Consider the following 12252-nt stretch of genomic DNA (forward strand, 5'->3'; position numbering starts at 1 on the left):
ACACACACACACACACACACACACACACACACACACACACACACACACACACACACACACACACACACACACACACACACACACACACACACACACACACACACACATCTGGTGGAGCTGGACGGGATTCAAGTAAGGTCGTGATCTGGGATTTAGAACTCTCCTGTGCAGCTTGTCCATGACGGTCTTGTAATGTGGATTACAATGATTTTTGTCTTTGGTCTATGAGCGTGTGTGTGTATGATAAACAATTGTAACTCTAATGTTGTTTGTTGTGGTCCTCTATATTATTCTGTCCTCAATAGTGGCTGTGTCACAACACTTTTTCACATCCGTCTCTGTGCCACTGTCGACAATTTAGCCAGAGCCAGCTGGAAGAACAAATATTTAATTTGAAAAACGTCAAGGATGTTATGATCAATTGCAGGGTGTTATATATCAGAGGGAGCAAAGCAACACTCTCCAATATGAACAATAAATACAGCGCAGAAAGTTAAGACATTATAATCAAAGATGTTGCACAAAGTAGCAACCAGAGAATTCAGGTCAGTGGGCTGTTTCCCATCATGCCTCTCTGTGGTTCTTCATTCTACCCCTTCAATAATTCAGCCATGTTCAACTCATTGCACTTTCCCTGTCGCAGCTCTAAACTGAGAAACATTCTGCATCAGGACCTTTTCAAGCACAGCAAAAATCTTTATTGCCTTCTCCAGAGGGCATTTCAGGGCATGCCTGTTACAAAAAAGAGTGGGCATAGACGAACAAAATAACACACACACACACACACACACGAGCTTAGAAAAGCAGGTCCAAAACACTGCTGCTGTGCATTTATAAAAAATGATCACATGAAGGCAGGACTGAGGCGAGGCCAGCAGCCTCTCTTTCAGAAACCCTTTCTAAGCAATTAGGAGTGTGTTACATCCTCCGCCTGGCACCTTATCAAAGAAAACATAGACGGAGCCGAGTTCACAGCGAGCATTAAGAATGGTATCATTAACGGCTACTGAATATTCAGCTCATATCTTTTGTACATGCCGAGTCCTCGAGGCAGGCTGATCATTCTTGCTGACCAAATATCAGTGAGAAAGAAAGACGGGTGTTCTCTGGTATGAATCGCTTGAGTGCTTCATGATGCAACACGTGAAAATTAATCACAAAATGTTGAAATTCAAACACTTTTGTGACTGCAAGACAGATCTAATTGAGGTTGGCAGAAACCCAGAATGAGCTAAATATATTCAGCATCTTAACAGTATGCTCAAAACAGTGTAAAAGCTTTTTGAAAGTAAAGGTATCTTTAAAGCCGAGTGGAGCGAATATTTGCAGAACCAGTAACACTGTGACTGCAGGTCTGCAGCTTCAGATTTCACGGTGAAAATTGAGTATCATTTATTTTCTATTCAGAACAGAGACATAAAGTACCAGTATTTTCTGAAATGCCCCACATCAACAAGTCACCAACATTACATTCCTTTCATCGAGTCCACAAAATATCTAACGAGAGAACTTCTGACCTTTGAACTCTTAGCGATTCAGAAACACAGACTGAACAAGTTATTCACTCAGAGTAGTTTGATACAAGCATTGCCACATGTGTTTTTTTCCCCGTCAATGTTTGTGGTACTAATTAAATACGAGTTGAGCCTTTTCATTTGGGATTTACCACAACAGTAATTCAGTCACTCAAGTACAAAAGCCTGCGGCTCATTCACTAATTTAATGGATATGAGTTATGGACTATTCAAACCTGATAGCTACAAAAGCTGTTGACATACGTGACTCCTATGATATTGTAGCAAATGGATGCCATGTTAATATCACAAGACAGCCTCTGAATCTGACCTGTAACTAATATAAATGTGATTAAAATATGAAGCATTATAGGGGCTGACCAAGAAAAACATTATTTATGCAGTGACTATATAACTATTCACCCCCTTGGACATCTTGCTGCTTCATTTTTTACCCCATTGAATCACAGTGGATGCAATTAGGATTTTTGGATACTGGTCAAAACTATATAAAAATATGAAAGAAAAGAGCCTCAAATAGCAAACAACGTGCTCAAACAAGACTGTTGTGGTCCGTCCGTCACGTGCAGCCGAGCCAGACAGGCTGACCGTGAACGCACCTCTGAGCAGCTGTCCCATTTCCCCCACACATTTAACGGTTCAGGACCCTATTATACAATCCTGGCACCAACTGTTGGTTGCATCATTTGAGCAGATTAAACATCTTCCTCCTATAATCTCTATATTTCCCCCCTGCTCCTTTACCCTCACACTATGTTCATATGTCCCCTGATTGCTTGTGATATCTTCTACGTCACAGGATTTTCCGCAAAGCCTCTGCTGTGCCCCCGCGGACACACCTCATCAGGGATTTCATATCAACACTGTCCACAATAAACACCAGCAAGCATAGAGGTCACAGTAATTCCTCCAAGACTCGCTTGTTTTTCGTAGACGTGATTAAACTGAACAATAACTTTGGGCTCCAGCAGAACTTCTGCCTGTGTTGTTCTTATAACCTAGCAACAAAGCGTCCGCTGACTATTTAAAGACCGAAAGTGTTAAAGCTGGTAACTGCAAGACCAAACACACACAGAACAAAACAGCCTCTTTGTTTGGTCATTTTATAAACTCTTTGTCTACAGTACATGGCATGATAGAAATTCAAAGGTACTTTTTATACAGAATTTATCAACTTCTATGATACTGAAGTCTGCTTAATATTCTGCAGCATCTTGTTTAAAGCACAAATTATACTGTTCATGTGCTCTCCCCAAATCTGCCCTGAAATTAATGTCTGTATCCATGAAACCATCTGCCTGCTTGCATAAGAGGACAGGTGGCCTGCTTAGGACTGTGCAACCAAAGATTTACACATCAACACACCCACACACCTAACACACACTGGCTGTATATGCACACACAAGTTCAAAAGTGTAATCTAACAGAAGAGGAATTATTGAATCACATCTCCATTACGTGTTTCCATGAGTATTTTGAGCAGTATATTGGTTCATATGCAATTGTTGGATTCTTTGGAAACCATAAGAGAAGTTGTTGTTAGTAATAATACTCAGGAGGTAAATATAGATGCGGCTATAAGTAATTTCTTATTTCCAATCAATTTGTTTGGTATTTTCCAGACAAATCAATGAATTAACTTTGTCTATAAAACAGTCAAACGTTGCCATCACAATATTCAACGACAAAATATAACAATGAATGTATTGTTGTGTTCCTTTTTCCGTAAATGACCTAAATGATAAATCAAATGTTTTTCATGGATAGAAATCAAGACCAAATAAACATATTTTTTCTGCAGCTATTGAATAATGCATTGAGTTTGTCTATAAGTTTTATCCAAAAAGTTTATGATTAGTCTGCCAAAGAACATTTGAAATCCAGTCAAATCCTGGAAAGATGGATCAGATGCTTGTGAGTCATTTTTGTATTCAAGTCCAAATGGAGCTGCATTTTCTAGTTTCTACCAACTGAGGGATATTTTGTTAAGGAAAGTAACCCATTTATAATCTTACTGTAGGTTTATCTTTGAAATCAGACACTGTCAAACTCTTTGTATTTTGTCTATACCCAAAACATTCTTTACCTGCAGCCTTTTAAAGAAAATTGGATTGCATTCACCTCCCCTACAAACCCCTAATCTCGGCTTCCAGTTGATAGACTCCATTTTCAGATTTCACTGATTTCCTAAAAAGCAATCAACATCTTGGCTCCAGCAACGTTAATAAAGGTTTTCACCTCTTGTGTACGGGAACACAAAGACACACATTTGAGCTCCCAGCCTTTAAATGCTCTCACAGGGTGATGCTGATTGTATTTGAGGAGGTGCAATATAATTTCTGAGATTTGCTTTAGCAGGACTTTGTGAGCCATCGCTTTGACATCAATTTAATGGTGCACTTAGCAGTCACTGAAATATTGAGTGGGCTTTCAGGCCTGTAGTCAGATGATTTTAAAATAAATCTGATATAATGTTGTGCTTTGTGTTTCCTGTTGGCTGGACTGGAGCCAGGAAGAGGTTCACTGTCAAATATAACAGTAAGCTGTACAGGAGGAAATTACTGCATGGGAGACAAATCACATAATTAAGCAAATCTAAAACATTATTACAAATAAAAGTAGTCAGTATGGATTTATGTGGTTCAGGCCATATTGCTCATGTGGGTCATAGGAAAAAAACCTTTTTGTAAATAACCTACTTTGCACTCTTTTTTTGGATCAACTCCATCCGTTTGTTTTCACACTCAAAACCAACAAACAAGCATGAGCTGCATCAGATAATGTAACCCCCTCCTCAGCTGGGCGTCCCTCTCTCATGACATTTCTACATTCAGCTCAGCTTCCTCTCATCTGGAGCCAGGGGAGAGACCCGCTCATCCTCCTCAGCCAGGTTCCTCAACAAAATAGGTCATCACTCCCTGGTTATGAGCCTGTGTCAGCATGAAAACAAGTTTCTCCACCATTTTTCCAAATTCAGACAGCTATCCCATTAATAATTAACACCAAGTATTAAAAAAAACACTATCATGTTCTCTAAAGAGCCCTACTTTGGGCTCTAAAATCAATCAGCGGTGTAATGAACATCGAATGGAAGACACAGGTCGATGACATGATATTTATTAATAGATTGAAGAAATCTAATGCTTGGGGACCAATTATCTTTCTTTTACTCAGTTTGATACATATTCTGGTTGTCCTTTGTTCAAAATCCTGATATGCCAAATGTACTGGAGTCTGCCTTCTTTTTTTAAACTTGCTTATAGAGGAGATGTTGACAGGTACTTTTGAGAGCCTCAAATCATTTTTTCATTACTGCCAAAGCTTGAGTGCATTTATTCTTGGCAAGCTACTTCACCTTATTCTGAAGAGATTTCTATGGAACAGTTTGTATCTTTCTTCGAAGCTCATGCACGATATAATGCAATCACTGAGTATACCAGCCCACTTGCTGGGGATGTTGAAGCAGACTCATGAGCTGAGGCGCATCACGACTTTGAGTGCTGTTCAAATCACTGCAAGTTGATACTAAAATCAAGCTTTCCAAGAGAGGCTTGTTTGGGGGAAAAGGTCATACCTTTGTGCAGCATTAAAACATCCACTGTATTATAACCATCGTGATTTCAACAATAACTCAAATTTCTCATAAATGTTTTGAAGGTTTTAATTATTAATATACAATTTTAATTTGTTGTAGCCTTTGTGCTTAACATAAAACGACCCAAGTCAGTGTAACAAAAACTATAAGGTACAATATCAGCGCGTAAAAGCTTCATAAACATGCTCCAAGTGTGCGTCACAATGACAGCAAGTAGAGACACCGATACCTCGGAGTTCCATTTAACACCACAAACTATTTAACTACAGAGAAAAAGTCACCACACATCACACCTAGTGCAACACATAATCACTACCGGACGCGAAATCATCAATCCGGACTAACCTTTCTGCTGCTTGAAGGACTGGATGGAGCCCGAGTGGTGCACCATTGCAGCGATCAGTGGCTTTCCAGCGTTAATTGAATCCCGTATTACGAAAAGCAGAACTGCAGGATACATGGGAAACTATGATGAGGCTGTGTGGGTGTTTCTCGCAGCTCCCATCCTGCCAAACCATCTCGCAAGCGATGCGCAAACCCCGGCAACACCTGTGTGTCTCTAAAGCTCCGCATGTGCCCCCCCCCCCCCCCCCCCCCCCGCCACGGTTGTTGTCATGGTGACGGGCGGGAGAGGAGGTCCTGAGATGGACGCCCCCCCCCCCCCCTGTCCTGATTTACTGACTCCTAATAAACTGCAGGAAATTACCAGGGGCAGCAGGTCTGAAATGGACCGACAAGGACATGCATTGATCGGCCATCAATCATCATCCCTTTTTAATCCACACGTGCTGTAAACTGCTGTACTCTAAGGCATGACATGGTGTAATGTGTGCTGCCATGTTGGAAAAACACAGTCAAGCTAATAAACCATGTGCAGTCAGTGCTGGTGTAAACAATTGCAAGATTATGTAATAGCATCTTCACATTTTAGACACTACAAGACCCTTTATATTTTTTCATCGGGAAGTGTTCTGCTTTAAATAAATAACTAAAACTTCATAATTTATATTGAAAGTCATTCTAAAAATAGGCTTTACAGACATGCATTATTTAAACAAATAAAGGATCTCATATGCTCACAAGGGGATCAGATGGGACATCATGTCAATATAAAATACAGATAATAGTGTTGTTGACTGTCAAGAACCAATAAACGAAAAGCAACAATAAAGAAATAATGTGGAACCTTTATATTTGTTTCAAGACTATCATTTGCTTTGGCATGCATTAGAGACTGCGAGGCTGTGAGAAAAACTCAAAACAATCAATACTACTTCAGGGCTCAGCTCAGCTGTGCTGACACACTGCTGCTGTATGCAGGGGGATCCCTCTCAGGAACTAATGCTACATCAGTCATAAAATCCATCAGGGTGTTACAGATGGCTGCAGTATTTGATAACCTAATGTTAAAGGACAATACTCAGCTAAAATGATGAGGACATTGTATTTAGTTATTGAAACTGTTTGCACGTTATTATGGGAATGTAAACAATACAAAAATGTTTTTTTCATACATTTAATTTCCTTCCAATTTCAGTTAATGGTTTCTTTATATGTTTTAATGATTTTACTTCTAGTGCCCTGATGTGCATCTGCTATCACCTCCATTTTGCTGTTGTTTTTGACTGCTTCTAACATGTATATGTCACATAGAAGAAAATGGATCAGGGAGCATATAGTAGTTCATCACACAGCACATTTATGTGGTATAAAAACCTACACCTTAGAGAGAATATATAAATTAAAACAATCCGTATTGCCCCGTTATCGCTTTGTCTTAGGTCTTCAGTTGCACAGTATTAACCCGAACGGAGATCTTATCATGGATTATCTGCAAGGTCACTGGTCTTATCTCAATGTCAACCACACAGAGTTACAGACCAGCAGACCACCAATCAATTCCTTAAGCTCATGAGAGGTAGAGCCCTGAGTCGTTCATGTTGTTGCTATGTGAGCAGACACTCACTGACTGCTGTGATCTGGTCCGTCTGCAAAGAGTCACAGTAACACGAGTTGCAGTTCGGTCTGTGACCTTACTTTTGTGTATCAGTCTGTGTCTGTGCTGGTATTCTGGGGAGTAGTCTGGTATCTGTCATACTGTAGATGAAAAATACCATCTGCTTTCTTGCTGCTCAGCACGCCTCTCCTCCTCCCTCTGTTCTGATGTTAATTAAGGACTGGTGGCAGGACTGCGTGTGCCAACATGTCATTGAACCACCAGGTAAATGCATCCTTCCATCGGCTGATAAATAAGAAAGTAGCTCTTATACAGTCGGCCCCGTTTATCTTTTCCATTCCTGCCTAGTTTAGAGATTTAGGTCAGATGATGGCTCTGCAGAGGGAGCAAGGTGTTAGGATGAATGAAGCACTGCCACCTTGTGGTAAAAATAGTCTTTTTAGGTTTTTATATATTATCATAGGAATTATAGGAATAATAATGTATACATTATGCATGTGCTTTCATAGAAAAGTTATTTTCTAGAATAAGAGATTTCTCTTTCTCTTGTCACATTGTTTTCATTTGTTTTCATTTGCATTTATCATATGGTAAGTCCAATTTAAATAAGACCAAAAGTTCCATTCCTGCTTAGTTTGGAGATGTAGGTCAGATGATGGTTCTGCAGAGGGAGCAATGCACTTGGCTCCAACTGAGAACCAAAAAGAGTTTTCGCATTATTTACCTCAGCCTATTCATTTAAATATAAAACTCATGGAATACTTTTGACAAAATGTAGGTCTTGCAGCCTCCAAACTAAATGGTTAGTCTTAGTCAAAAATGCCAATATGAGTAAACTAATCAACTTAGAGGGGTCAGCCTTATTGGTTTGTCCAACAGAAAGTCTGATGCAAAGGTTATTTCATTTTCAGTGACAAGACAGACAAGCAGTAGATCATCACCTGTTAGACATCAAAGACACTTTTTTGTGTATTTGCTTGATAAATTACTTTCACGATAAATCAATGATCAACATTTTTGCCAATTTAATCTGACTAATTGACTAACGCATTAATGGCAGAGTCAGCATGGTCTAAGTGCAATAGGACTCATCTTAAATCTTAGTATCATCCCGCACTTAATATTCACATTAGCTGTGCAGCAATATGTCAAACAAGTAATGGCGGATCTTAAATGTAATGCATTTAAAACCCTTTATTCACAAGTGCTCTGGCAAACTCACCGGAGAGTTGGTCGCTGTCCGTCTCCGTGTCTCCGGAGGGGAAGCTGTTGGCCAGCGAGGAGCTCAAGGACGCTGAGTGGCTGATGTTGGGATTGATATGAGCGTGCCTCTCCAGCAGAGGCACAAACATATAGTTGTCCTGGTGACATGATCCTGCAAACACACACAAAGTGAGAGGGTATAATATTATAATGTTATTAAAGTATCTTTACTGTTGCTTTTTCCTGGAGAGCATCCTGCCACTCAGCCTACTGTATGAACACTGTTTCTCAAATTATCAATGGGAATACATAACAGCTTGTACATTATGTTCAGATCAGTAAAAATGATAGGTGATCACAGCACACTCATTACTCAGCTCTCTCGTGTTCCTGCACTCATACATTTTTAACGTGTATTCAATATTCCTTTTTACCCTCTGATACTTGACACTAATGGGGAACTATTTGGCCTCTGTCTTTTCAAAACCAACGGAGAAGCATACTGATCAGGTTGGATGTCCTTTTAAAAAGCAGTTAAATGTAAAATAAACACTACACCAACAAGACACATGATCTTACTAATTCAAGCTGTTGTCCGATACATATTTATGATTTCAGAAATAAACAAATTGTTTTTTAAGGTTTTTTTAATGTTTATTTGTTTTAGCAAATGTAAAAAAAAGTCTTAATATGATTTAAAGTCTATTTTATACTCCTCTAACAAAGTGTATGCTTAGATTGTGCTGAAAAGATCAGCACAATAGGAAGATAAATGGCCAAATGAATGTAATACATGGGTATTTACCTTTTCCCCGAACAACCACTACCCATTTTGTTGCAGTAATTGCTTTATTACACAATGTAGAGGCTACCATTGTGAATCCAAAACAGGTCACTGCTAGGTTAACCAAGTTAGCATACAATAATGCATTTTCATTTGTTTACAATGGGAGAAAAACATCTACAGTCAGAGATTTGTATTCAGTGTGTGCTGATGATGTGTGCTCCCTCCCTCATGTGTGCATTCAGCTTAATTAAAACCAACAGGAAGAGCCGGGGGGGCTGCACTCTGAGTCCAAACAACATGACTCACCTCCATCCAGATTAACATTACATCTCAGAAGTTATTCAGCACAGGTCCAACAGCAACATCTCCCCTCAGCATCCCCTCTCAAAGGAGCCCACAACAAAACAACAAATGTCTGCCAGACATGCTGGTGCGAACAGTACAATATTAAAATGCTAATGTTTATGGTTAACATTGTGACAGCAACAGCAATTACAACCAGAGGGCTGTGAAACCAAAGCCTGCAAGAATGGGGGTGTTGTAATTCATTTAAAAATGCAGCAGTGATGTGTTTGTGTGAATCCAAAGTAGAGTTTAACCAGGTCATTATGCGTTCACTGAATAAGTGCAATTTCTCAGCTCAAACACCATTAACAGAGATTACTGCACATCATTGCCAAAGAAATAATATTGCCAGGCAAACCTCTCCTACCAGAGCTTCAGACAACTGGTCAGACAGAATAACTTTCCCTGAAGAGTGCTTGGATTGCATAACAGCTGTGTGGTCTAAGTGCAATCATATACTGTCCTGGACATGTCTGCAGATCAATTGATGAGCAGGTACTTCCTGGCACATTGATTATTTATTCAAAAACATTTAAAATCCCCAGGCCCCTTATTTCTCCCTTAAGTAGCCGTGAGTGTATGATGAGATGTGGAAGAAATTGTGACCACACATGTATCAATACCAGCATATACCATGACCACCACAGCCACTGTCTATTACTAGGACATAATCACTGATCTAAAATAATACCACAGAGACATCTAGTGCTTTTTTTTATAACCTTAGGGGATAGAATACTATAATAACAGTATGTGTGCATAATTACTTTACAATATGGAAATATCAACAGCTGATAGAGCAAATGTAATTACTTTGAGTGCAACCAGGTGGATATCCTCACCAGCAACTTGATAATTAAATAAAAGAGGCATCAGTGTTTATCACATATAAGACAAGGGGAGTACGGAAGGCATTTATACTGCAGTATTTCCATTACATGATGGCTGCTTCAATTTAGTCTGTAAGCTGTGCATCACTTAAACAGCTTACATTAGTCGGCAGTGATTACTTAAGGCCACATAAATGTCTCATAGCACTCTTGTCTCCTTCTCTAATGCAATGTGTGCAGATACAATCTTGGGTTCTTTCATATCTTCCAAACTGCAATAAGAAGCAAACAGTTGAGGCTTCAAGCATAATTCTAAACAATGACTTTAAATGTCAAACAAAAAGGATCAAGACTTCATGCAGAATGTGATGCACCTGTCATGTCCCCCAAAACACCACAGAGAGCTTTCATTGACAAAAAAGGGACATTTTAAGTAGCTACTTGACTGTTGAGAGTCTATCTTCTGCTGCTTCTAGAAAATAAAATTGAATATAGTTTTCCAAGTGTCTATTAATTATGTTGGGTTATGTTTTCCTAAGACTATCAATGTATTACAACAAAGACCATTACACAAAGGTTTTTTTTTTTCTTCCGGGTTCACTCATAACTCCTCAATTAGTCCGAGGACGCACTCTTTGCCAGGGATTTCTTGGATATCTTTGCTACACAGTCACTTCTTAGGAGTGACCCAAAAACATGGGGTAAGGGGGCAAAAGCTGAAGGATCGACACCAGTGGCAAATTCAAGATGAGGTAAACCTTTGATCCAGCTTCCAGCAGAGCCACCACTCAGAGTCTCTGCACACCACTGAACATTATCCACATGGCTCAACACAGATGAAAACACTGTCCCATTAGCTATCATGAAATAACCACAGTTTGGCCCTTTTCATCTTCGCCTGGGGGAGTGGTGATTTAGATCAGCTAATAAAAGCCATGGCATTCATGCATTAGCTAGCTCATTAAACTGAATGATGTTGGAGATGTTTGCTGGATTTACCTCACAGTCACGCTCCCTTTCCTTCATTTCTGTGACTGACTACATCATCACAACATTACAGTAAGCTTCCCTGAATGCTGCTGTGCAAACATGCCAGTGTAAAAAGAGCACACAACACTGAAATGACACATAAAGTGCCTTTTGTATCTTCTTATTCTATTTAATGACCAATTCATCTGGCTCTCATTAATGAAAATGACATAAAGGAGGCGCCCATGTGTCGCTTCATTAATAAATAAATCATAAAGGATCAGTTTTCATCAAGTACAGTTTCATAATGCTTACTGAATTAGTCTGCACTCATGAAGCTTCTACGATTTAATTAATATATATATTATTATGGACAACTGCTAACCAAGTTAAAAAAAAGTACATTTTAAATAATTATAGCGCTGAGATGTTCTTGTTGCAGAACTGAAGCTGTGTCAGAGAACCAACATTATATTGAACATTTTTAAACATGTTGTAAGACGTTATTAAAACATATTTTTCTTTTCTTTTCAATAAATTTAATGCAAAAACACAAATCATTAAACAAACATATCAGGTCATATTTAGTGCTATTTGTTAAAGTTAGTTTTATAGCAGCAGTTGTAGCCTATTGTCAATCATTGCTTAACTATTACTCAGTGTGAGTTAAACCTACCTGAAGAGCTGCCAAGAGCCTGGGACACCTTGACTTCCATTGCATGAAGACTACAGGTGCCTTCAGTACAAATCCCCCTTCAATAAGTTTCTGAGTGAAAACTTGTAGAAAAAGCTGTGCAAATTCATGATGCTGCCATTCACCGTGCAGCACTTTGAGCTGTGATGAAGCCCCGGCTGTGCAGCGAAGATGAATGGGTGGAGTTTAAAGTGTTGACGGGTTAAGCAGGATAGAAACAACACTAAAACTCTCAGGTTATTGATTGTACAGCATTGATTTGGACGGAACTGTTGTATCGAGAATCACTCTCATCATATGGGGCTTCCTCCTTTCGTCTAAGCCACATGATTGATAA

General features: G+C 39.3%; 1 protein-coding gene across 1 annotated transcript in view; it reads right to left on the reverse strand.

Annotated features, from left to right (window-relative positions):
* Nucleotides 1-5662, reverse strand: part of ano3 (anoctamin 3) — a 33538-nt gene extending 27876 nt beyond the window's left edge. The window contains 1 exon segment of the mRNA XM_034142035.1: nt 5476-5662. Coding sequence (XP_033997926.1) covers nt 5476-5590 — 115 coding nt within the window. The 5' untranslated portion in view covers nt 5591-5662.
* Nucleotides 5663-12252: the final 6590 nt, after the last annotated feature.

The sequence above is a fragment of the Trematomus bernacchii genome, unplaced genomic scaffold (assembly GCF_902827165.1).
Source record: "Trematomus bernacchii unplaced genomic scaffold, fTreBer1.1, whole genome shotgun sequence".
In the NCBI taxonomy this organism is placed as follows: domain Eukaryota; kingdom Metazoa; phylum Chordata; class Actinopteri; order Perciformes; family Nototheniidae; genus Trematomus; species Trematomus bernacchii.